The sequence below is a fragment of the Zootoca vivipara genome, chromosome 7 (genome assembly GCF_965207765.1).
Source record: "Zootoca vivipara chromosome 7, rZooViv2.hap1.1, whole genome shotgun sequence".
In the NCBI taxonomy this organism is placed as follows: domain Eukaryota; kingdom Metazoa; phylum Chordata; class Lepidosauria; order Squamata; family Lacertidae; genus Zootoca; species Zootoca vivipara.
The window spans coordinates 50,584,668-50,611,971 of NC_142590.1; the positions used below are offsets into that span (position 1 = coordinate 50,584,668).

The following is a 27,304-nucleotide window of genomic DNA, read 5'->3' on the forward strand; positions in this document are numbered from 1 at the left end:
ATATTTAAGTTTCATGCTTTATTATCTTGCATAAGTATCCCCCCCCCCCCGACAACCTTTCTGTTAAGTGGAATCTTGCAAATTTGCAGTTTAGTCTTTTGCTCTTGTCTTCTAATTCCGAGAACATCAATTAACTATAAAGAGAGGAAACAGAAACAACAATGTAAGTTTGTGAATCAATACTGTGCAAGATCAAATTTGGATTTTCTTAATCCTTCAAACGAAGAAACAAAAGGTGCTTTCAACAATAAAAATGGTTTGAAACTAAGTAGATTATCACAATAATTCTCTGTAATAATTACAAGGTGTTATTCCAAGGTTTGCTGGAACAAACTAGGTCATAAACTGTGGACAGCATTCTTGAGGGTAGGGAGGTTTTTTAGTGTGTTCAACTAAATGCACTTTGAAACCCTCTACAGACCTTTGTGTTAATTGCCTGGTGGTCTAAAGAGGAACCCTTAGGGACGCAGGTGGCGCTGTGGGTTAAACCACAGAGCCTAGGGCTTGCTGATCAGAAGGTCGGCGGTTCGAATCCCTGCTCCTGCCAACCTAGCTGTTTGAAAGCATGTCAAAGTGCAAGTAGATAAATAGGTACCACAACAGCAGGAAGGTAAACAGCGTTTCTGTGTGCTGCTCTGGTTCACCAGAAGCGGCTTTGTCATGCTGGCCACATGACCTGGAAGCTGTATGCCAGCTCCCTCGGCCAATAACGCGAGACGAGTGCCGTAACCCCAGAGTTGGTCACGACTGGACCTAATGGTCAGGGGTCCCTTACCTTTACCTTTACCTAAAGAGGAACATGTGCAGAGACATGGGGGTGGGAAGTTGCTGGTGTGTTTTAAGATGTTGCATTTCTGGGGGAATGGCTAAACATGTCTATGGTGTTAAACAGATCCGCATTTTCAAATGGCAGTAGTAAGCCCTGCTCACCCACATGTGTAGGACAGACTACAATCCTACTCTATTAGGCTATTGGCAGTTCTGATTATGATATTCTGAGATTTTAATTAAATTTTCAAAAGAGCTAAGTTGGCACATGTCTTTGAGTACCTGGCTCCAGTTACGGATGCAGAGGTAATTTGAATATTTTGTCACATCCTATCCAAATGTATTTAGCTATTCAGTAGAATTCTTGGACTAGTATTTTAATTCCCCATTCCCGCTTTGCATAGCTTGGAACTTTTCAGCAAGATGAGGCTCTCTGATCGTGCCCAAGCTCATGTACATAACTCCCTTTGATTTCAAGGCTGAAAGATAAGCAATCCTAAAGAGTTATTAACAGCAATATCTTTTTACAAGCCCACAGTGTAATTCATTTCCAAGTCTATTATCAGTTCCAGAGAGAAACAGGAATAACTCACATGAAAATAATGCATAGTCCAGTTTGAAGCCCTTGATTCATTGCACACCATAATCACACAAAACTCCAGGTTTGCCACAGAAGTGCAATACAGGAGAGCAACTCAACAGTTGATGAAAATGGGTACAGAACAATGGTAGGGTTTTTTGGTCACATATATGATTTTCCAGTAGCTGATGTATTGCCACAGGTCCAAGCAGTTTGTTTTTTTTTGCTTGACCCATACTTTCTAGGCATGGGTCTGAGTGGTTTCCCCCTTGCCTTGCTCCTTTACCCAAGGAAAACCTGACACGGGTGGCGCTGTGGTCTAAACCACTGAGTCTCTTGGGCTTACTGATCAGAAGATTGGCGGTTCAAATCCCTGTGAGGGGGTGAGCTCCCATTGCTCTGTCCTAGCTCCTGCCAACCTAGCAGTTTGAAAGCATGCCAATAATAATAATAATAATAATAATAATAATAATATTATTTATACCCCACCCATCTGGCTGGGTTTCCCCAGCCACTCTGGGCGGCTTCCAACAGAAAAATAAAACACAGTAATCTATTAAACATTAAAAGCCTCCCTGAACAGGGCTGCCTTCAGATGTCTTCTAAAAGTCTGGTAGTTGTTTTCCTCTTTGACATCTGTTGGGAGGGTGTTCCACAGGGCAGGCGCCACCATCGAGAAGGCCCTCTGCCTAGTTCCCTGCAACTTGGCTTCTCACAATGAGGGAACCGCCAGAAGGCCCTTGGTGCTGGACCTCAGTGTCCGGGCAGAATGATGGAGGTGGAGACGCTCCTTCAGGTATACTGGACCTGAAGTTCAAGTAGATAAATAGGTACCACTGTGGCGGGAAGGTAAACAGTGTTTCCGTGCGCTCTGGCACTCGTCACGGTCCTTTGTGCACCAATAGCGGTTTAGTCATGCTGGCCACATGGCCCGGAAAACTGCCTGTGGACAAATGCCAGCTCCCTTGGCCTGAAAGCGAGATGAGCGCTGCAACCCCATAGTCGCCTTTGACGGGACTTAACTGTCCAGGGGTCCTTTACCTTACCTTTTACTTAGGCATGGGTCTGAGTGGTTTCCCCCTTGCCTTGCTCCTTCACCCAAGGAAAACCTGATCTTTAGTGCTAAATTGGAGCAAATGTCAATCGAGTGAAAACCCAAATTGCTGTTTGCTCTGATAGAGTGCCAAAGGAGTGGTTTACCCTGGAGGAAAGCAGTAGGACAAGAGGCCACGTGGATGAGCCCTAAGTGGGGAAGCATTGTGGCAATGAAAAATGTTCCTGGGGTGTACTTTTTCTTGACTGCAATTACTGCTGATAGAATGATTTATGATCTTTGCTCAGGAGTTTTCTAAAAATGAGTCAACATGACACAAAAGGTATTCCGGGAATTTCTGCGCCGAGGAGTTCCAAGGAAAGGGAGAGACAGATAATATCGTACCATTCTGAGTATCGGGTAACATCTCTGTTAGGAGTTCCTTCAGGATATCTTGATATTTTTCCAGCTGTTTGGACAGACGTATTCCTATTTCTACTGGAGCAATCAGCTGTGAAGAAAAGCAGGGTTAACATGCAAGGAAAAAGCAACGTCGCGTTCTGCCTCACACACGCTGAAGGAATCATTAGTGTTGGGTCATTTGTTATTGCTTAAAGGTATTTCCTGATCCAGTATTTTAGCATTTGACTTTGTGACCTGTGGAGCAGGGTTAAGTCGCTCATTGAAAGGGAGGCTGCAAAAGCCAATGCCAGTTGTTTCTCATCTTATAAGTCTTGACAATTTATCAAGTTTTTCAAAGCTCGAGGCTGCAGTCCACTACACTATGAGCAGCACCAGGTGGTGACTGAAATCAGTGGAACTCTGATCTGGATTGTGGTTGAGCCATAGGCCTTAAATTAAAGCATGTCAAGAACCTCACATAAGGAAATATCCAGTCTGCATGGATGCAGACAAATTCCTGAGAAACAGAACTGCAGGATAAGACTTCGGGGAGCAAAATTAAATTATATGCACTCCATATTTAGTTACGCTACCCAGTTTCATGATTTTAAAGCACTTCCAATAGGCAATCTAGCTAGATGGATTAGAATAATGAAGATTTTGGTGTGAATTTGAGATGGATGGGAACTTGATCACAGGACTTGAATGGTTGGACAAGCTTAATTTATAAAATTACTTAGCTACAAATAAGTCTTCATCTACTGAGGCTTGCCAATACTTAACAGAGGGCAGCACCTATACTTTAGGGACATGGGAAGCCACATTATCCCGAGTCAGACTAGTGGTCCATCAGTTTGGTATTGTCCACACTGGCTGAAAGCATCTCTTCATGGCTTTAAACACGGGACTTTCTGTTCTACTGCTCAGCCACAGCCATTTCCATTTTCAGAACACATTTGCTTGCAGTAAAATCAGCGAGAGGGATGTGGAGGTAAATTTGGCCTTGGAGCTCAAGACACCTGTCTACATTTTAAGGTTTGCCATGAGCATTGTTTGTGTTGCTTCTGGAAGAGTTAGTGGAAACTTCCCGTCAGAATATGAACATAAAATATATTAAAGATTATGAAGGAGACTAAACAATGAAGTAGATGAGAGATGTATAAACTGTAGATCTGAAGCAAGTGTTGCAGTTAATCAGTAAGCTTGTGTTTGGGGGAGACAATTTCCTAAGCCAAGTTGTAATTCACAATAGCAGCTAGGCAGGAGAGCTCCTGAAGCCTTTTTAGCTTTGTAATTCTTAAAAGGGCCAATTTGTATGTGTGATTAGTTGACTTGACTGTATCACATCCTGTTAGGATTTCAGCTGTATACAACACATTAGAGCACACACCTCCTTTTATGTAGGCACAACATTTCAACAAATATAAACCGGTATTTCAGACTGTTCTCAAGCCATTCCCCTACTTTCATTTAGATTGTTTAAGGGAATGAGTCAACTTCATATAAATAATCAATCAATCAATCAAAACCTTTATTGGCATCATCATATAAATAATCTCAGGGACCTGCGTTCGAATAAGAGGAAAATAACAGTCACATTTTACTAGTGTTTTTTGAAAATTTCTCTTTCATTCAGCTCTAGTGCCATTCTAGGGACTAAGTGATCGTTTGTTGTAATAATAGCATTTACAGTATATGAAATTGATACATTGTCCCACAGATTCCCTTGGAATCTTGCAAGACATTGGATGGATGGATGGATGGATGGATGGTACAAATTAATAATAAAAAGTTACAGAGAAGTGAGGACAACAGTGAATTTTTACCAATGAAAGCACAGATTCTGCCCAATGAGAATCGAAATAAGCTTGCCTCTTCATCAGTATTTTACCTGCTAATCAGTATGACGCTTTGTCTCATATGTTAGAAGAAGTACCTGCCTGTACCTGTCTTGTTTGTTTAAAAGTATTCGTAAGCCACTTAATACTTTTAAAATCTCTAAGTCAGGGGTAGGCAACCTAAGGCCCATGGGCCGGATGCGGCCCAATTGCCTTCTCAATCCAGCCCACGGACGGTCCGGGAATCAGTGTGTTTTTATATGAGTAGAATGTGTCCTTTTATGTAAAATGCATCTCTGGGTTATTTGTGAGGCCTGCCTGGTGTTTTTTCATGAGTAGAATGTGTGCTTTTATTTAAAATGCATCTCTGGGTTATTTGTGGGGCATAGGAATTCATTCATTTCTCCCCCCAAAATATAGTCCACCCCACCACATGGTCTGAGGGATGGTGGACCGGTCCACAGCTGAAAAAGGTTGCCGATCCCTGCTCTAAGTGGTATACAATACTGTACAAGAAACAAGCAATATCATTAAAAATGTAGCAGCCTTAAACCACTGAAAAGCAAATAACGCAAAAATCAAGGGAATTGAATCACATAAAACATAGTATAACCTTATGGGTCAGGGAAAGCGAGGAAAAAAAATTCATGAATGGTATTCAACTACGTTTGGACCCCCCTCAGCACAGGTATCATATGCGCACATCTATGTGCTTCATTCAGCAACTTGGCTGCAGCATTCTGCACCATCTGCAGCTTCTTGTCCAATCCCATTTGTAGTCTACAGACTCACTCACATAGTCTCTGTCTTACCAGATTCAATCTCGTCCAGCCCACCACTGTATCTAGGCACTGTTTTTAAAAAGTCATGGCCTCTCACAATAGAGAAATAGAGCTGGGTGTCATCAGTGTAATGGTTGACATAATTTGGAGCACAATTTACCTTGATGACCTGTCCTTCATCTTCTGAAAGTTCAGGAAGATCTCCTGTGTCTGACTGCTGCTGCAAAGTCAGAGATTTCTTCTGTGCTCGGTTCCTCTCTTTCTCCTAGGGCCAAACGACAAGAGATATTAAGAATAGCACTTTGGGGTAGGTCACTCACTGTATGAGAACCAAGTTGGCTATGTTGCCATTTCAAATGAATATAACAATGGTGCCAGGCAATAGCAACTGGTCGCAGCATCCCTGTCAACAAAATCTGGACAAAATAAAAAAATTCCTACCAGTAGCATCTTAGAGACCACCAAAGTTTGTCATTGCTATGAGCTTTGATGTGCATGCACACTTCCTGAGCCAAAATTATTCAGATGCAGAGACTTCCTACAACATCAGTTCCAAGGAGAAGCTGGATCCACTCCATGGTCCTTCGAATTTAAGTCTGATGGCACTGGGGTCCACATCTTATTTCTTGAACCCCGAGAAGATATCACTGCTACATTACTCTGATTACTACATTACTTTCTCCAAAGCAGTCCCCACAGCTTGAAACTCCACTGTCTAGAAAAAGCCAACAGGTGCAGCAAAAGGCACTGGCATTTTAACTGGCAAGATCTGGCACTCATTGACTACCTGGGTCAGATTGTAGAACTTTGCCAGGTGCTCTGAAACACTGCTGAGACAGCTTGCATTTTCTGCCTCAGCTGCAGGACCACTGACCATGGTTCTGAACCAGCAGCTTCACCCTTATCCAGGGTCCTGACCTTGCCTTACTTTTCTGTCTGTTTCTGGGCTTATTGATCTCCTGTGGGCTTGGGCCAGAACTTCCATTGGTGGTGGACATCACTATGGATCATGCCAAGCAGGAGGTGGAGAAACAGTTGCAGAATGGTGAGCATATAAGACTTCCCAATACTCTTTCTAATTCTGTCATAGGAACATACGAAGCTCCCTTATACCGAGCCAGACCATTGGTCCATCTAGCTCAGTAGTGTCTGCAGAGACTGGCAGTAGCTCTCGATGATTCAGACAGGAACTTTATCTCAGCCCTTTCTGGAGATGCCCAAGACTGAACCTGGGACCTTTTGTATGCAAATCATGCATGTTACCATTGAGTTGTGGCATTTCCTGAACATTGGCACACTGTTTTCCAGATACCAACCTGCATTTTTCTGAAGTCTTCAGGAGTGTAGAAGGCGAGATACCCTTCACTCTGTTTAGCCAGCATGGCTACCATGTAGAGGAGCAGAAGAGTTACCACCACCTTTCTTGGAACCATCCTAGAGCACGACAAAAAATAAAATAAAAATACATGTGATTGGCCATAGACTTGCCAGATACCACATGTGACTTTCCAATCCAGGTTTTTGTGGGCTTTTCCACCATGAGAATCTACATGCCAGAAATTACGGTCACAGTTAAGGCTGGCGAGTTCGGATGGACATGATTGTGGCAGCTCAACAAGCCAGAGATGCAAAGAATCTTGCACAAAAGTGATATCCATGTGTCCCGCTATAGGTTTTCCAGTCCTCTACGCCAGGAATGTGAAACCTTTGAACATCCAGATGCTACTCTACTACAATTTCCACCAGCCCCAGCAAGCATGGGCAATGGCCAGGTTTGGTAAGAGTTATAGTTTGGCAACATTGGGCCACACAACCAGATTATTTTATTTTTATTTATGGGATTTCTATCTCACTCTTCATCACACATAATCTAGGGACAGGTCACTCACAGCAAGCTGAAATATAACACCCGGTAAGAACAAAATGGAAAGCACTTAAAAATATTACCATCCCTCCTCTGTTAAATATGTTAGTCAGAATAGCCATGTAACGCAGCATAATACAACAAAGAAGTGTTTGGTAAGCCGGACTCTTAAGCAGGAATGGGGGAACCTGTGGCTCTTTTCATGTGGAACTCTAAATTCCTTCAACCCTAGCCAGTGTGGCCAATGAGCAGGGATGATGGGAGTTGGAATTCAAAAATGTCAGGGGGGGGGGGCTACAGGTCCCCTGCCCTTCCTCTAAAAGCTGAAATAGAAAGCTGATTCCCTGTTTAGAACATGAAAAGCACTATATAGGGAGAGCAAAATATGATCTGATGGCTGATGATTAATAAGCACTTATTAGTTATTCAGCAAGTCAGCTGAAAAGCGTTCATAAATCTGCAATTTACAGGCGAAACTGCACACCATCTGAAACTGCTATTATATTGCTTTGGACTGTGCTTGCTAGAATTGAGATAATGAAGCAGGAATGTGATGTAGTAAAGTGTATCTGGAACTACATCTTTTGCCTAATAAAAAACCCAGCTCCTTTCTCAGTGACCATTCATATTCCAGAAAGTAAGTCATCAGAGCAACTATATAGGTAGGGGAATTGACTCTGGACTTCTTCTAATGGTTTGAGAGCCTAGAGCTGCAGTCCTATACTCACTCAATAAAAACCCCATTAAACTCAATGGGGGCTTACTTCTGAGTATACATACACACAGGAGTGCACTGTTTGTGTAGCATTCAAATTCATGCTCCTCAGGAAATAGCAACTGGGTGACTCAAGGTGCAAAGTGCTGGAACACAACCCAGACAACCTTCACAGACTTCTTTGCTCACATGCCAAGTGGATTCACACACAGCCAAGCGTGGGGCTTGTGTGCTCCTGTGTCACCTCTTCTTGCTTCTTGGCGCCATTATTCCCAACACCTGTGGGCAGCATCTCAAGACCCATTTGAGAAAGCTGACCTGTGCTCGAGGGCACACCAGAATGCCGCCCTCCTCCATAAATGGAATTATGAAATTGTGTTTCATGTGATCTGATGCATTGTCCTCAGATGAAACAAGGACTTGGGGAGACCTTGTGTAAGGGGGAGGGCTTATAGGTCGAGTTCTTCACAGAGCAGCAAGTCCAGTAGCGGATCAGATTACAGGAATCAGGAAGTAGAGAGGGAGGAGAGAGGCTCTGACAGCATGCGAGAGCCTCAACACCGAGTAGAGAAGGAAGCAGCTGGGGAGGAAATGATGGGATTGGCCAATGGAGAGCAGTCAGAAGGACAGCCCTTCCCCCCCCCCCCCGATGCCTGAATTGAGGCGCACGGCACCCCGTAGGGCGAGAGGGAGGCCCTTTGGTGTTCTCAAGCTGTTATGTTGGGCACGAAACGGAAAGAAGCCATTGCGAGGTTCTGACTCAGACTGAGCAGACATGTTTTCCAGACTCTTTGCACTGTAAATAATATGCACAATAAAGACACCTTAAAGACAAGGAGGTGTGGAGTGTCATTACTCAAGAGTAGCTGCAAGAACCTCTGACACTTTGGTTGTGTTTTCTTCTCTAGCTACTGGATTACATCAAGACCCAGATACTGTAGCTTTTATAACAGTTGACCAACACTACTGGCTTGTTACAAGGAAATAACCTACTGCATTTATAACCAAATCTCCAGGAGTTTTAAATTGCTGCTCAATGTTGCTAGCTATACTGCAGATTTATAGCTGTATTTCAGAAATCTAGTCACTAAAGTACAGGAATGTGCATCAGGGTTTTGCATCTTTCCTCCTTACCGTTTGTCCCCTGATGAGAAAGCTCTACTGATTTTGGCAGTGAAACATATTGCTTTTCCTATTAGTATTATTGTAATTTCCCCCTTTTCCTTTTCTTCCATAAGCTTCACAGAGGGGAAGAAAAGAATCAGACAGCTGTGTCACAGTCCCTAATCTTATAAGAGACCTAGTAAGCTCATCTGGTCAATTCCCATTGGTGTGCTGAGCTCCTTAATAAACCTTGATAGGTTGTACAGAGCTAAGAACATGGTTTGTCACTCCCACTCTAAGGGAGCCTGACTTTAAGGGGCTGCTGTAAACCAGTTTTTGACTTGACTGGACAGCAATACCACATCACAAGGAGGATTTATGTAAACATTCAAGAGCCTTTTAATTATTAAATGCTCTTTGTTGAACAAATTTAATGAAGCATGGTCCAAGTACTTAGAAGCTTTGCTCATTTTTATCCTGAGACTTAATTAATTTTTTTAAAGTGCTTTTGGCATTATTCAAGTATTGCTCTTGGGTCAGATTTAGTTCTAAACCAAGCCTTTATGTACCAATAAAACTGTGCAGGATCTGAAACCAATATTGTACAGCACCTAAAAACTAATTCTTCTGGTGCATTTATTACCCAGATGTATTAGGGCATGGAAGATGAAAAAGCACTGAGCATGGTGCCATTTATATGAGATTCCTCTGTGGGGTTTTGGGGGAGTACTTTAATTCAGTACATCAAAAATACTTTAATTCAGCACATCAAAAATCCAAAACTTTCATTGCACCCAGGAATCTTGATCTCACACCGATCTGCTTAGGTGATACAGGGTTACCCAGGATATGCTGTAGTACTCACATGAAAAGTTGAAAAGCTAGTGCAAGAAATGTTGCACCACATTGTGTACAATGCACATTTTTGACTGCACACAAGAGCACAAACCGAGAACCTGAGAAGTATCTGATGTAATTACACCTTTAACATGGGTTTCAGTTCTATTCCTGGGCCATGTTCCATCTAGATCAGAGATAGGGAGGCTGTGGCCCTTCAGATGTGGCAGACCTCTAACTCTCATCTGGCCATTAGTTGGGATAACAGGAGTAGGTGTCCAACAATAGCTAGAGGACCACAGGTTTCCCATCCCTGATATAGATACTGGTCCAGATCAGATGTCCAAATGCAGAACAATAAAGGAAACACTGTCACAACAACTACATGCTTACATACGCACAAGGTGTTATGATCCCCGAATGCAGCAACAATTCAGACGCAGAACTGGAGACTGCAGAGGCACCAGCTAAGGAGCTAGATCAAGGAGCAGGGCTCTAAACAGACTGCTCAACATCAAGAGACCACTAGAAGTCCCCAGAAGAACCTTTCATTACACCAGGGCCTGTAGAACCAGAGCCATAATCCTCACGGGCACCTTTCCCTGAGCCTGAGGAACCAAATGTCTCCCACACTACCTCACTGGTCCAGCACACATCGGCACACATCGGACAGGAGGGCATAGAATGGAAGAGAAGCACCTTTCTTCAAGCCAGAGGGTTCAGCCTTTAAGAACTTGAAGTTCTCCACATAGGGGCAGAGCCTAGAAGAAGCAGTGTGGAGTCAGAGGCTTAAAAAGTCTCAGTCTGCTCTCAGTTTCTGTTCTAGCAAGCTGCCCTCATGGAGCTCTCTGTGGTCCTGCAACTTTGCATGCAAAAGGTCCAACATTAAATCCCTCACAACCAGGGGAGGCCCATCCCATTTAACCACCTGAGGCACTCCCCCCCCCCCCGGGCACCTCCCCCGCCAAAGCCTTGCTTACCAGGGTTGCATGGGAATGGCTTCCGGCAAATTCTCATGAGAGTTCCACGAGATCTCGTGAGAGTTCTGCAAGATCTCACAAGGTCTCTTCAGAAGCTGCTGCTGCTGCTTCTCCTCACTTCTCCAGTGGCAGCAGGGGCAGGTGGGGCATCCATGGGGCAGATTCTGCCACCAGGGCAGCTGCCTCAGGCTACCTTATGGGCTGCCCAGCCCTGCTGACAACTCTCTGAAACATTGAAGAACTGAAGGAGCGTCTCCACCCCCATCGTTCTGCCTGGACACTGAGGTCCAGCGCCGAGGGCCTTCTGGCAGTTCCCTCGCTACGAGAAGCCAAGTTACAGGGAACCAGGCAGAGGGCCTTCTCGGTAATGGCACCCACCCTGTGGAATGCCCTCCCACCAGAGGTCAAAGAGAACAACAATTACCAGACCTTTAGAAGGCATCTCAAGGCAGCCCTGTTTAGGGAAGCTTTTAATGTTTGATGGATTTCTGTATTTTAATGTTTTGTTGGAAGCCGTCCAGAGTGGCTGGGGGAACCTGGCCAGATGGGCGGGGTATAAATAATAAAATTATTATTATTATTATTATTATTATTATTATTATTATTATTATTCCCCTAAACATTTTGTGAATATAAGTTTGGCCTCATTGAGGGGCAGTATTTCAATATGAGTAGGAAAATGAGAGTATCCCTAAACATTTTTTTTAGAAAAAGGCACTGGCCATAGGTCACTTAGTATCTGTGTTGCTACAGAAGAAAACCTCTGCTATTTTCCAAGAAAAATCTAATGATTTATTGATGTGCAATTAACAGACAGCTTGTTATAGATTAGTAATTCAGACCATGTATATCTAAGCTGCTGCAAATCTAAATCCTTCTTATCTTACAGAAATATTCGTTAGTCAGTTGTAACAAAAGTGAGACTGATTTGTGACAAGGATTTCATCTGTAAAGCTACTTTTAAATAACAAGCTTAATAGAGCTAACAGCCTTTAATCTCCCCTGATGTGTGCTTGTAGTTGTGGGCGGGGTATAAATAATAATAATAATAATAATAATAATAATATATTATTATTATTATTATTATTATTATTATTATTATTATCATCATCATTGGACAATGTGGACAATACTGAACTAGATGGATCAATGGTCTGACTATATATAAAGCAGATTTTTTTGTGATCCCACCATAAGGCTCCCAATGCATATTTGCAGGGGCAAATACCCCTTTGACATCCTGCAGACGATAAAGCAGCTTGGAGGTCAATGTAGAGTGGAGAGGTGGCTGACAAGGAAAGGGGTAAGCACCCACTAGCCCCAACACCACACCATCACTTCACAAAGCTGCATTTTCTGCAGGTGGGTGGATATAAAAAGGCCACTAGGAGTTTGGTACACTCCTAGGACATATGCAGCATCTAATCTGGCACTGAGCAGCCAGGTGGAAAGGAAGACTGAGCTTTTGTTGCCCTAATAGTAGATTCTAACCAGTCTTCATCAAGTCACACAAAAACTGGGCTAGTGGGAGCACGTACGGGAGGAATTTATACTTTTAGTAATTGTCCCTACTTCTCTCGTGGAGCTGTTGCCACAATCCTGGAACTCCTGCACCTGTATCTGTATATTCAGTGGGAGAAAAAGCAGTCATTTGCATATTTAGTTCGTAATGCACTGTTTGTGCTAATTAGTGCCCCCCTCCAACCCGCTCCGATTGCTACTGGGAACCAACAGATTGCAATAAATCACTATTTTGCATGTGCTCTTTATTTGCAAACCACTTAACCGCCGCCATTATCTTCTTTTTACATTAGCACTACCATCCTTAGTTGGAACATTTGGAGCCACCTTCATTCATTTCAAATGGTGCCCTTAAATAAACCCATTTCTTTAAATAATTGCTGGGTTTAGCCCCCCCCCCCCAAGAACCTGACAGTTCAGAACTATTATTTTGGCTATTTTTGAGCCCAGTGTTGATGAGCTTTGTTTCCATTCTGCTGCACATTTGGCTGTGCATCATTTCCATGGACACAGTGCGCACAGCACATCAGAAACCGGAAAACGTCCAGTTTCTAAAAGATTAAAATAAAATGTCTTCCTTGAATAGGAAGAGAGACAAAAGGTCGACATTTTTCATCAGGTAAAAAAAGAAGCAGCAGCATAGATATATTCTATTTCCTGACCAGCTGTCATGCTTACAAATTGTTGCTAGGGACCAGAACCCCAGAGTAAATTTGTGGATTCTGCTTCGAGCCAATTGCACCATAAGGTTGAGGGAAGTGTGGTTTGCTCTGATTTGAAATGTTGCTGCCCAGTTCTATATAACACAATCTGCCTCTCTCTCTTTGCACAACGTTACCTTTGCACGATTGTGCTTCTGTGCTACTTTATTTGTAATTTCAGCATAACACTGCAGAGCCTCAAAGCCAGTTAGCTTCCCCCTTCCTCTTGACTATTTCTCTGCTACAGGGGAAAGAGCCCCTAGTTTTTTCTGTTGTTTGATTGGCGAGACTACGGATTGCCCCTTCCTTGTTTTGCAAACAGGGCACGTCTTTCAAACATTAACACTGCAGCTCGGTGCCTCCCAAGGCGAATAGTGTGTTTGCTGTTTGTAAATGAGCTGCACTGGTAACATTTTGAAAAGGTGTGATTCAAAATTGGACATCTTCGGGGCCTGATTCCCTTTCTCTGACCATTTTTTTTCCATGTGTCATCGTGCACATCGGTACAAAACAAGGGGGAAATTAATGTGGAGGCAGAGAAGGAATTGTAGGAAGCACTGTCTCTTTTGTTTAAACATTTGCTTTTATCTCTCCTCTACCCAGAAACATTAGAATTGGGGAGACAAACTAGACATAACATTTGCCAAGTTCATTTTTCTTTAGCAAATAGGCAACTTGGGGAGGGGGAGCTGAATTCGGACCATGTCAGGGAGGCACAGGAGTGTTAACTCTTTGTCCACACCATGGTCAGGGGTTGAAATCAGACTGTTTCCCATGCCTGCCTTTCGCAATGGAAGGAAAACTCCCATCAGTGTCAAGGAGGAATTTCTTCCTATTGCAAATAGCAGGTGTGGGGTGAACAATTCCAAGTGGGAAACTGGTGGGGGCAAAGGGTTAAAGGTCCCTGCCCATAATGTCAGGGTCCCCCAGTTCCAACCATTCAAGGGCAAGCAATGTGTCAAACATCACCTTTATTTTGAACCTACATTGCTCCTACTGTTCAGCAATTTTTGATAGTCTGTTTCCTTCTTCTTCCAAATCCTGTAACCAAACAGGTGTAACTTGAAAGAGCTGCACATTGCTTCTCTGTTTATGATTGCCTTACCTTCCCCTATCGTTCCCCCTGTGTTGGATTTCAGATTGTATGCTCCTTGGGGCAGCTGGGACATGTGCTGCTGTGCTCTGTGAAGTGCCGTGCACATTGATGATCATTCTTTAGCCATGTTCAGTCAGCAGAAACTCTCCCCATGATCAGAAACCGTGGTAAGTCAGGATTCCCACTCTCATGGAGGTTTCTAAGCATGTTGTGCTGAATGCAATTAAATGGTGTCTTCAGACCTTCGCGCTAATCATGCAAAGATCTGAAGCACAACCTGCTCATGCCTGAGGACATTGGGGGTGGTATTTAAGTTCATGCATGCCCCTGCCCTCATCAGCAGTTTAACATTTCCCTGGTTTAACATTTTGCATGCTCAGGCAAATGCTTGGACATAGCTTTAGTGTTGGGGCTAAACGACATAGCATCCCAAATGTGTGGCTGCTGCCAATTCACATTGCCTTGCCGATCTCCCTGGTGATTTTAATTAAAGAAGATGCATTACATGATAATGGCGAGCTTGTTATTTCCCTTCTCTACTGCAGTGCCTGCTACTTAATGGGACAAAGAAACTCTGAGAACAGTGAATGATAATGGGGGTGCTGTGACCCCCTGGGTATTGCTGGACCACAACTCCCATCAGTCCCAACCAGCTTGGCCAATGGTCAGGGATAACGGGAGCTGGAATCCAGCAACAACATTTGGAGGGTCACAGCTTCCCCATACCTGGTGTAAGGGATGGGGGAGAAGGGGGGCAAATGTGGGAATGCAAGTAGCTTTCCAAAATCAATAAAATAAAAAGTCATATTTGGATTTGACCTCCTGTCCAAAATTAACCACAGTCCTCATTGCAATGTGATAGTTGCTTTAAAATGGTTTTTATTCTTATAAACCGCTCAGAAGACCAATTGGGCAATGGAGTGGGCTATAACTACAAGCAACGAAAGTGCAGAAGAGGTGTGTATAGAAAAGCAATGTGTGTGTGCCAGAGACTCTGTTTTAATGAAGCACAAGCTTTTATAGGCAAGCATTTATTTTATCAGGTACACAAAGTGGACTGTGACACTGAGAAGATGCAGATGTGTTTGGACTTTGTAACTGCAGAGTCCCAATCATTGTAATAATATTGGTGTGGGCATAATCGTAGCCTTCCTTAACATCACTAGAGTGAAATTCACCCATACTTTGAGCCTCCACAGAAGATCTGTGCATTGTCAAGGATTTTCTAAAGTATGCTTACATCATTACATAGAGATCAAAAATGGTTGTTTTTTTAAAAAATTATTCACACACGGAAAGAACCCAGAAGCCCATTCTTGTTCAATTGTCCTGGGCTTACAGAGAGAACATTCTGGGCCACAAAATAGAATGAAATACCCATATAAGGAGAAATTTGAGATCCCTAAACTCCACTGTCTCTCCACGGAAGATTTACATTGCATAGAAATGAATGGGCAGAAATGCTTACCTAGTGAATGTGCTGTCTCCTTGTCTGTGGAACAGTGCTCTGGAGATTCCCCTTGTCTGTTCTTCTCTCTGGTCTGATCTCATTGGCCTTTATATAACCACTACCAGCTCCTAATGACACCAACAGCCCTTGTCATCATTCATGGCCCTTGAAGGCATTGGATTGATTGGAAATGTAGGAACATAGAAATGGTTTTGTTGCACATACCAGGTAAGAATCCTGAGTTTCCAAGGAGCATTGCTTCCCTTAGTTGCTGCCACTGGGAATTCTGGGCTGTGCTTTCATCCCCATCCCTTTCCTCACCTCCTTCCCAGAGATTTTGTTGCAATGTTTGATCCACGATCTTTAATAATTGTAAACACTCACAACGACATTTGAATTCAAAGAATGGCCTTTTCATCTTAGTGACAAAGCTCTTGCTGAGGGTCTCTTAAATGCAACATTACATATTTTGGAGCACATCTTAAACGTACAGGGTGAATGCAACAAATATGTTTGCAAATACAAGTGTCTGATGCAGAGGGATATGCATCAGAATGCCAGGCTTGGCTGTAGCTCCCTGTTGTTGCTGACAAACCCAAGTTTACTTTGGGTAACAGGGGTGGGGAATCTCAGACTTGAAAGCCAAATGTGGTCCTCCAAGCCCCTCTATCTAGCCCTCAGCATTGTCCCCAGAGCACAACTGAATGTGCTCCTTGCCTGTTGTCTGGCTCAAAAGCATGATAATGCCTTTTGCTTGACTGGATAGAGGTTGCAGAGGTGGATGTGTAGAAACCTGAGACTTTTGCTTGCCTGGAATGTAGCCTGCCACACATGTTCTGCCAACTTTTGTATCTGGTCCTTAGCATCACTGACATGTGCCCCCCCCCCCTCGGAAGGTTGTCCATGAAGACATGTGGCCATGGGCTGAAAGAAGAGGTTTCCTTTCCTTGCTGTAGAATATGGGCCAGGCTTCAGGCCCAAGATTCAAGCCCATGAATCTTGTTGGCTTGATTTCCTGTTATTTAATTTGCTAAGTCTTAATATCTATAATTAGGCTGTGCAGAATTTCATACCAACAGAGAGTACATCCATGTTTGTTTGTAAAGGAAGTCTTTCAGTGTTTATCATTTTGGATGAATTGTGGAAAATTACAGCTTTTAAGCTTATATTTTTTTAACCACTTACCCATATCTTTTAAGCATTACAGAAAATTAAGGTGTCACTCCATAATTATGTAAACACTGAAATTCTGAAAGTTGAATCTTTACCGCTGTCAGGAATGATAACTCACATAACTTACACAAAGATGTGCCAAATAAACATTTTTAATTCAATTAAAATCATCATCTGGAGTATGCTATTCATTCCCCCCCCCCCCGATTACTTTGCCTAGACATACATGACTCTGATTTATGATGAACCCTTTCTATTTAATGCTTTGTACATACATGGTAAAAGTTACTTATAAAAGGGTAGATCTTCCAAGTCTGCATTTCATTCATTCATTCAATCAATCAATCAATCAATCAATCAAGCTTTATTATGGTCATATACCAGCTATTAAAAATAAAAATGCTTTACAAGGCTATGGGAGTTGTCATTCGGGGTGGATATAAGAGTATGAGTTTGAAGGGGCTATGTTTCCAGAGGGAGGGTCCAGCTGGCCTTTCCCCTGGTGCTGCTCAAAGTTCTCAGTTTCGTACCCGAGCGGAGGAACTACTTCCCACAGTCCAATACTGAGTTTTCTATTCCAATGGCTGTCTTGTTCTGGGGGGGGGGGGAAGACTGGTCCTGCAGACTGCATTTCATTCTCTTATTGAACTATTGCCCTGGGGGGGGGGCTATTCTTTGAAGCCCTGACACTTGAAACTGTAATCTCAGCTTTCTTCCTTTCATTAGTCTAAGCAAGTGTGTGTAGCCCTGAGGTTAGTGGGAAAATGCTATGAAGGTAGCAAACTTCCTCTGAGATCTATCTATCTATCGATCTATCTATCTATCTATCTATCTATCTATCTATCTATCTATCATCTATCTATCTATCTATCTATCTATCTATCTATCTATCTATCTTATCAGTCAGCCACTTCCATTCCTTGATACACTGTACAGTGGAACTGTCTGAGTGCAGATGGCCTGGAAAGTCTGATGTGACCAACAGAGGACCCACATTGCCTCCAAAGGTGACTCCCTCAGTGTTATCCCATTGTTATGGGAAGAAGCAATCACAATGGAGTTTGGTTGGAGAAGCCACAACTCTGGACACAGAGACTTCCAAATATATCCCAGTTCTGATTAATAGCTGCTGGGTTATTTCCCCTGTTTATAAGAGGTTGCCGGGAGAGACTCGCCTTATACTCTTTATTTTATTTTCTGTGCCAGGTGAATTCATCTTAGTCTTCTGAAGTAGCCTGCATTTTATGCTGGGTTTTAGAATCCTTTTAGATGTTGGCCCTAATTGCTGCTTTTATTATGATTATCTGTTTGGTGCAGTTATTTATTATCAGCTGCATTTATCCTTGATTGCATTTGTAAGGTGCTCTGGAAGCCTTGTCTACCAAAGCGTAGGGCAGAGATATCTAAAATAAATGACAAACAAACAAACAAACAGAGAACCTGCTCTTTCAAGGAACATTTATCCTGTGTATGGATTCCGAGCATTCTCTCTGTTTTCCAGATACAAGGGGGTTTGAGACGTGGGCTGCTTAAAAGAGTTTTCCTCATCTGCTTTGGCTGACAGCAGCTCAATGCAAACATGTTCAATTATGGAATTTCACCCAAGTTTTACGACACGTTCCCAGTTATCATCCCAGTCAATAATGTCATCTTTGATCAAAACACACCCTAGAAATGTGCTGGTAGTTAAGGCACTCCCCAGAGCCCTTTGTATTTATGATAGGTTATCGTAAATCCTGTGAAGTGGGCCCAGCTGTAAACCTCCAGGAGGGGTCAAATGGCTGTGCTGCTCAGAACTCTGTGCCTTCCCCTGACAAATTTGTGACACCAGTTTTCATTTTAATTGAGCTTTAATTTTTTTTACGCCGATGATGGATGTGGCTGCGAGACAGCAGATGGTGCCGGGAACAGCAAATTAATTATCAGGAAAGGTCATTCTTTGAAAGCACAAAACTTTCATATCTTTCTCCCTTTTTTGTGCCAGTGAAATGTGTCTGCTAGCCAGCATGAGGGACAGTTTTAAAAATAAAAGTAAAATGGTTAGATCAATCATATTTGTATCAATTAGATGTCAGAGGACAAATTAACTATGCCGATGTGGTTCCCACAGCATGTGTTTGTGGAACTGCTGCTGGAGCAGAACCAACGCTCTTGAAAAGACATACCTGGTGGAAACTGCCGAGGAATCATTAATTACAGTGAGGCGATGCTTGGTTTCAACACGCGAAGATGAGATCAATAGTCTTCTGATGGAGGAAGGTTCGCAGCTCCTGAAATCCACTGCTAAATTCACTGTTTCAGTTTGAATGGAGCTGAGTTTTGGGAACAAAAGTTTGGATTAGCTCTGTAGCAGATGGTGCAGTGGGGCTGTGCTGGTTACCTGGCCTTGCTCCAGCCAAATTGCTGCTGCTGCTGCTGCATTTGTGACAGAAAGGAGTGAAGTGGAAGCATGGGCAGCATGGTGCAAATGTCCCGGCAGGAGCACCAGATTGGCTCTGCACCAATCTTGCTATCCTCTCTGTCATGGTATGCAGCAGGGAGTTGGCAGGAGGGAGGTCGGCAAGCAACACAACTTGACCACATCATCTGCTCCTGAGCATGTCCAGTCCCTACTATCTCCAGTTACAAGAATCAGATAGCAGGTGATGGGAGATTTCTCAGACAAAGGTTCTGGAGAGCCACATGGGCTACATCAAACATGGGGAACCTTTAGCCCTCCAGAAGTTTCTGAATCACAACTTCCATGATCTCTGGCCATTAGCTATGTTTGCAAGGGCTGTTGGGAGTAGTAGTTCAGCAACATCTGGAGGGCCAAAGATCCCACTCCTAAGCTAGATGGGCAAAACTATTGCCTGGTACAAAGCAGCTTCCTATGATATGATGCTCAAACAGAATGGTTCTTGGAGATTATCTCCATTGCCCAGTGGATGCATTCAGGTGATTGCCAAAGGCTTCCTAGCCATGGCATATGAAGCTGTGAATGAACACCATAACTATGTGCCCTTAATCCTTCCTGGCCCTCTTCCTGTTGTGCTGGCTTCTGCATTAAGAGCCTGTTTTGAGTTAAACCAGGGTTCCCTGTTGCACCTGAACAGGCTGATGTGACATCTGTTCTGTCTATGATCCCAGCTTATTTTCCTGGTTTGTTAACTGGCATTAACCATGAGTTCAGATATAACAGGAAACTCTGCTTAATGCCGAACCCAGAGTGCAATAGAAAGATGGCAGTGTAGAGGAGGGGTGAGTGAGGAGCAAACAGCCTTGGTGCTTATCCACGCCTCCATAAACCATGGTTTATAAAACCTTTGCAGACCATCTCAACTCAGCCATTGAGTCCTTGGACCAAAATTATATATTCAAGTTGCTTCTCCTCTTTTCCTGAAAATCCACAAGTCTTTGGGTGGTTAGGTTACACAATCCCTGAGCATGTAGAGTAGGTGGTACTATAGAAATAAATACAATTAACATGGGTGGCTGCTTTTTCTTGATTGCACCATGATTAACAAATGATTTGTTGTGAACACAAATTGTGATTTGCCACATCTCTGCTCAACTCTCATTAAGATGATTTGTGCATAAATCATAGCATAAAGGGTTTGTGTGTGTGGTGGGTATCCATGTCTGTTCATGAGAACTAGCATTTATTTAAATATCAAGCTGCTTTTGGTAACCAAACTCAAGGAAAACACAGCTACACCACAGATTTCTAACACTGTGTGTGCAAGCACCTTGCTCAGAATTCTAGGTAATACAGACACATCATCTTACAGAGGTTTGTTTTAGAGGCACACATCTTGTCCACGGGATCAAGACCACACAAAACTCCAATTTTAATCCCTCTGTTTGCAAATGATTTGATTTGTGGTGTAAAACAGAGCATATTCTTATCCAAGCAGCATTTGCAAACTGCTGCCAGTTAATGCACAGGTGCATTCTGGACAACAGCTGCCACCACCGCTATTTGTGGGTGTTCAGCTTTGCTAATGAAGAAAAGTGCCTTTGGCAACTTTTAATACATTTTTCTTAATATTAGATTTTGTCCCCCTGCATACATAAATATTTGAAATTCAGCGGGTTTAAATACATGTTCATTCACAGCATAAATATTTTAAATGCACAGCCTTTAACTTGTGTTTCTATTCTTCCCTGCAGACTGGTTACATTTCTCCCAACTTCTCAGCAATGTAATTCATGTTAATTCACTGGAGCATAGCGGGGTTGGAAAGAGACAATCAATAGTAAGATTTAACTCCTGCTGGGTTCAGACCATATTGCATGCTCTGGCTCTTGGCCGGGGAAAGCAATGTCAGATTAATGGGGAATTTGGTGGTGGGGTTATCACTTTTCTGGATTAACATTAAACTCTCACTTTCTCCGTCTTCTCAGATCCATGCCAAAAGCCCTGTGATCCTGGTTCTAATTCCAGCTGGGAATGTTTACTGATCCTAACAAGAGCTGATTCATTTTCCATGAGAGACCATGGTCCCCTACAGATTGCGGCATATTGTCATCTTGTGCTCCCCCATAAATAACAAACTGACTTTGGCTACACCATTAATCAGATGCCAATGGCTGCCCCAGGCATGTGATAATGAAGGATATCAGAAGTGAGGTTTCATCCTGTCTGTGAGTGCTACATAGTACTCCTGATTCAGAAGGAAGATCAATGACAGACACATTGATTCAGCACACCTGACACTCATAAGCCATATAAGAATGGTACCAAATCCTGGGCTGATCTCCATTAGGCCAGGTACCACACCTGAGGGTGTCAGGGACTAGCAGGGCTCTGAAGCAGAGGCAGGGGGCTAGGAGAATGACCCAGGAGTGGGGGGACAGTGATTTATGGGGTTGGGTGCTGGTTGCAAGGCAACAACCAGGCCAGGGGGAGGAGGAAGAGTCAGTGAGTCTGAGACTGAGGGAGGCGCACAGTATGTGGCAGAGGAAAAAGGGACAGTTCAGGTGAGAGATGGGTTAGTACAGTCCTCACCAGGCATCCCCAAACTGCGGCCCTCCAGATGTTTTGGCCTACAACTCCCATGATCCCTAGCTAACAGGACTAGTGGGCGGGGAAGATGGGAATTGTAGTCCAAAACATCTGGAGGGCCGAAGTTTGGGGATGCCTGGTCCTCACCTTCCCCCACCCCACTGTCTCCTTGAACCAGGAGGGACTTGAAAAGGGAAGAGCAGTGATCACTTCCATGCAGGATAAATCTCAGGTTTCAGGCATGCAACCCATCAGAGGAAGATGTATAACCTGGAAGGAATGGTCCCACTGTTGCTACAACTGTTCCATGGGGTCCAGACCATGCCTAGAGACTAGAAGCGTGCATGCATGTGTATCCTGAGCACTGTGGGAGCTGATGTTTCGTACTTTTCCATGTATATGACAAGGTTTTTTCCTTTAAAATTTTTGGTAAGAAGTGGGGGTCATCTTATAAATGGATAGTGCATAGGGTGGACGTTTGGTTGGTTGCTGCCACGTCTGTCATTGTTTATGGGGTATGTTATTGGTTGCTGTGTCAATGGCTGGTGTTGATTGGCTGATGCTGCGGCAATTGGGTGGGCGATTGGCAGGTTCTGCCGGCGAGGGGGCAGACGAGAGGCGGATTTTGTGACGCATGTGGCTGAGCGATTTCCGGCAATCAACAACTCTGGGCAATCCTCCCCCCAAATGTTCATCTTCCCCCATTTTCTTAAATTTGAGTCCCCCAAAATAGGTGGTGGCATTATATATATATATGGGAAACTATGGTAATTGTTTCTCTTGCCAACAAAGAGTTAACTATCAGATGTGTGCCTTCCTTGTCTGGGGTGGGTTGTGACAGAGGCAATAGCAAGACAGGCTTGGGTTGTATAGACCCCGTCAAGCACATTTGAAGTTGGGCTTGGGATTCATCTCCTGAAGCCACATTATCTGTTCCTACCCAACTTATAGAGCAATCCTAATGAGGGGATGTGCAGATTGGTGAATCTACAGCTGCATCCAAAGATCTGCCAGCTCATACTGGCCAGGGTGAAAGGTGGGGTTCCCTCGGTTTAAGTACTTAATTGGTTCCGGGGTGCCATTCGCTCCCCGAAAAGTACTTAAACCAAGGGGCGATAGCGTGCATGTGTGAAGCGCCGATAGAGCGCTTCTGCGCATGGCGGAACCCGGAAGTAAACCAAAGTACTCAAACCACAGCGGACTTAAACCGAGGTATGACTGTAGTTGAAAGGCCAAAGATTCAACCCTTCAGGCTTTGGATCCAGCAGATCCAAAGCTGGCAGATTCCTCCCAGTGCCCAATTTGGGGACTTTGTGGTGGTTACCACTAGCTGGAAAACTGCTGGTTTTCATGTCCACTAGACCTGTACTGCTCCTCTTTGAGAGTTGGGGGGGGGGGGCTAATGGAAAGAAGCTTGTGTGCCATCCTGCTATTCTCCTTGCCCCCGGCATCAACAAAGGGGAGAGCACCACTGCACTCTTAGTAAAAGAGTAGGAAAAACAAGCAATGCTTAGTTTCACTTGTAAGGAAAAGAAGCAATGAAGATCCTTTTGTATTTCAAATGAATTTTATTGTATTGGTATTTGGGGAACCGCTTCCTGGGTTGGGCTTCTCAGTCAGAATATTGGGAACTGCCTTTTACTCACACAGACGGTCCATTTACAGATATAGATGAATGGAACTGTCAACTCCAGTTCTCTCCAGTTCTCATTTTTCCAATCTTAAATTTATTTCTCCACTCTTCTGCAGCAACCTGCATTACAAAAATCCTCATGAATATTTGTCAGCATTTTAGTGCATAATTATCCTGGGGGAGGGGATACACATTCATATGCAGTTTTGACTAATGCATTTGCAAGGAATTTCTCCTAATATAATGCATTTTGCACATTTTCACTAATGTGTTCCTCATTGTGCATTTTTGTAAACATTGGTTGGTTGGAGCATTGCATTGCAAAATTCAGAGGAGTATAAATTTCAAAGAATGGCTGTGTTTTGGGTCCTGTATTGTTTTCAAACGTGTGAATTAGGTAGGTTTAAATGCAAACTGAATAGAATTCCTTCCACATCTCTATTGACAGGCCATCTGATCTTTCACACATTTTAATCATTTTACTTGTTCCTTACCCTCTTGCACATTCTCACCAGCAGCATACCAAACTGAAATATATTAAGCTAAGCATAACAAGATAAAAAACTACAGAACCAGGAAGGACATTAACTATGTCTTTGTAAGTTGCCTGTACAATCAAATGAGTAAGACAATGATGCATGATACCCAAGTCCCTCTTGACAAAGGATGAAAAATTGGCTTTAAAAAAAGGAAGCAGAAAAAATGATGAGGCTGTCCTGAGTGACCAAGGTCTTTTTGCTCACACAGATTTCTTACAGAAACCAATGGATATTTTGCCTGTGTAAGGAGTGGGAGACCCCTGGATTCAACTTTACCACCCAAGTCTTGTCAGTAGATATTAGCTGTCACTGTAAGAGAGGTGCACAATGAAAAGAAATAGCTGTTCTCAATGCTGTACAATCCCTGGAGATTTTCTGAAAACAGGAATTGGATTAAATCAGACTTGGATGCTTTAGATTTTATCAGCATTTTTGATTGACAGTTGCGTGTTTTGTTTGCAAAATTCTGTGCTGTCAACCTTACTATTTATCTGCAACTATTAGCGTTTGTTTGTTTGCGAAGATTAGTGGGGCGGCCATTCATTCGCATTGACACATGGATGAGGAACAATGCTTCCACCCACAACCCCCACAGACAGTGCTGCCCTCAGTAGCGCTGTCACAGCAGTAGCAATGTAGTAATATTTATTCATTAAAATAATGTTTAGATCACTTCCCAGCTTCCTGAAGCTGTTTAAAGAATAAAATTCTAGCACTAAAATGTTTAAAAGATATAAAATCAATTGAGTATTCAAATATGCATAAAAACTAAATAAAACCAACAGTGAACAATAAAGAATGTCAGGAATGTGCATCATCACCATCACCATCACCATCACCACCATCAATTTATTTATACCCCACCCATCTGGCTGGGTTTCTCCAGCCACTCTGGGCAGCTTCCAGCAAAATATTAAAATACAATAATTTATCAAATATTAAAAGCTTCCCTAAACAGGGCTGCCTTCAGATGTCTTCTAAAAGTCAGAGAGTTGTTTATTTCCTTGACATCTGATGGGAGGACGTTCCACAGGGCAGGCACTACTACGTACCAAGAAGGCCCACTGCCTGGTTCCCTGTAACTTCGCTTCTTGCAGCGAGGGAACCGCCAGAAGGTCCTCGGTGCTGGACCTCAGTGTCCGGGCTGGACGATGGGGGTGGAGACGCCGAGGCCATTTAGGTCAGCACCAACACTTTGAATTGTGCCCGGAAACGTACCGGGAGGGACCTCAAAGTTAGAGGCCACCTAGTATAACCCTTTGCTCAACGCAGGATCTGCAACCGCAGCATCCATAACAGACTTGCCACATCCAAGAGAATTGCTGGCAGGGAGGGTCTAAGCTTGGTGTGTATGTGTGTGGAAGGAATGCCTTAAATGGGCTTGCTTAGGCTGCATGCTCATTATCAGGTCACACACAGAAAACAGTTTCAAAACAAGATACAGTTAAGACAACCAAACAACAGGGGAAAGAGACCGAGGTAGTCATTTTGTTATGTCTAGAACATGATATTTGTTTCTTGCGACCTCCGAAAGAAACTTTGCCCACAATGCAGTAGGATATGGTTCATGCAATCGACGTCCTGAGAACATAAACAAAGCATATTCTGATAGGGGATGCCTCTCAGTCTAACATTTATAACTTCCGATGGAAATACATTTAATCTAGCTTTGGTAAAAAAGCGCCAATAGGTGGGTACAGACAAATTTCTAAGATATGAGGCTAACTGAAAGCCGTGCTCGTATTGGATTCCAGTTGCAATTAGTTCTAGAGTTCCTTAGTCCCTACTGGCATTTCCGTTCAATGCTGACTGCCATAGCTGCCAAGTTTTCCCTTTTCTCGCGAGGAAGCCTATTCAGCATAAGGGAAAATCCCTTTAAAAAAGGGATAACTTGGCAGCTATGCTGACTGCAAGCCCCACTTTGGACAGGGATTGGCTGCATTCTGGAGCTCCTGACCACAGCTGACCCAAGCAGGTTCCACTTTCGGAAAGAATCATCTTCACTTGGAACTCCTGAGCGGAGCTAAACCCAGCTGCAGCTGTCCCTGGACTGGGAGAGTTTGACCACAGTAGTTCCGGCACTGGTAACTTCAAGACCGAACTAACAGAATGCACTTTATGCGGGAGTTCCCTTGCAATCAATCTGGAAACTGCCATTAATACAGAATGCTATAGCACGCATATTGCACATCTGCTTAAAGATCTGTACTGGCTGCCAATTTGTTACTGGTTCAAGGTTTTACTGTTAGTGCACAAGGCCCTTAACAACGTGGGACCAGCTTACTTGAAGGATTGCCTTGCCCCTTATGTGCCAACTTGACCGCTTCCATCTGCAAAAATTGCACTTTTACAAGAGCCATAAAATGTCTGTTCCACATTTTGCTAGGAGCTAGTTTTTCAGTGTAGCTTTGGAACTCCCTGCTGATTAATATTAGGCAGGTGCCCTCACGATGCTGTTTCAGACACCTGTTAAAAATATTTTATTTCAGGAAGCCTATCTGGACACATAATTTAGTCGTGTACACTTGTTTTTAACTTCTGCTGATTTTTATCTGTAGTTGATTGATGATTGCTTTATGCACAGCCCTTGGAGGTTTTTTATTTTTAAATGAAGTGGTTTATGCATCTTTCCAAATAAAGCAACAGAAACACGAGTTTTACCATTATTTTCCTGCAAACTACAGAATGTCACTGCACCAGGTTAGCTTGGCTCCTTCTTTCAGGCTTTCAAGCTGTTGTTTTATTTTTAGTCTTGTGTAAAATTGTGCCTTCCTGTAGCCAGCAGAGGGCTTAGGAGCACAGAGCTGGGACAGCTACCTGAGCTAGAGTTAATCTTGACTCTGAAGGAGAAAAAAAGCAACAGCACAACACCAGCAAACCGAACTGTAAATATATCGGTGTCCTACTTCTTCCCTGTCACACATTTAAATCTATTTGATCCATACTAATGGATTGATCTACAAGTTTGTGCACACACATCCTGCTTGGGGCGGCCCAGCTGACAGCAATGCACAGATCATGACCTGTCACATCCACTCAAGCTCACCTTAGCCAGGAGCTGCTGGGAATGAATCCAATTACAGGATAAAGAGTTTTCTTCCCCTTCCATATGGTCTCTACCACTCTCCAGCTTTATCTCCATTTAACCCCTTTCCCATTGGGTGAGCTCACAAGCCACAGATAAGCAGCTCAGCTCCTCAACAATGCACAACTTGGTCTCTACTGGGGATAGAGAGGGGCAGAAGTCTGGCTATAATAGGAGATTTCCTTTCTCCTCCTCAGCAGGAAAGCAGCAACCCTT

The 27,304-nt window shown here is 43.4% G+C and overlaps 1 protein-coding gene across 2 annotated transcripts; it reads right to left on the reverse strand.

Annotated features, from left to right (window-relative positions):
- Window positions 1-27,304, reverse strand: MLN (motilin). Of its 2 annotated transcripts, none has more exons than XM_088674189.1 (5): window positions 27,050-27,304; window positions 6,720-6,837; window positions 5,564-5,668; window positions 2,787-2,892; window positions 1-134 (listed from the first exon to the last, which is right to left on the reverse strand). In XM_088674189.1, the coding sequence occupies exons 2-5, from the start codon at window positions 6,834-6,836 to the stop codon at window positions 127-129; spliced, it is 336 nt and encodes a 111-aa protein (XP_088530315.1). In that variant the 5' UTR covers window position 6,837; window positions 27,050-27,304; the 3' UTR covers window positions 1-126. The 2 variants fall into 2 exon arrangements, with proteins under 2 accessions (XP_088530315.1, XP_060133015.2); XM_060277032.2 differs by lacking the exon at window positions 27,050-27,304 and adding an exon at window positions 15,690-15,836.

Bases quoted from the DNA above. Each gene is read 5' to 3' on its own strand.
- MLN (XM_060277032.2), bottom strand. From the start codon at position 15,772: ATGAGATCAGACCAGAGAGAAGAACAGACAAGGGGAATCTCCAGAGCA. The intron at 6,838-15,689 runs GTAAGCATTTCT...GTCGTGCTCTAG, and splicing joins GGAGACAGCACATTCACTAG to GATGGTTCCAAGAAAGGTGG. The intron at 2,893-5,563 runs GTAAATTGTGCT...TTTTCTTCACAG, and splicing joins ATGAAGGACAGGTCATCAAG to CTGATTGCTCCAGTAGAAAT.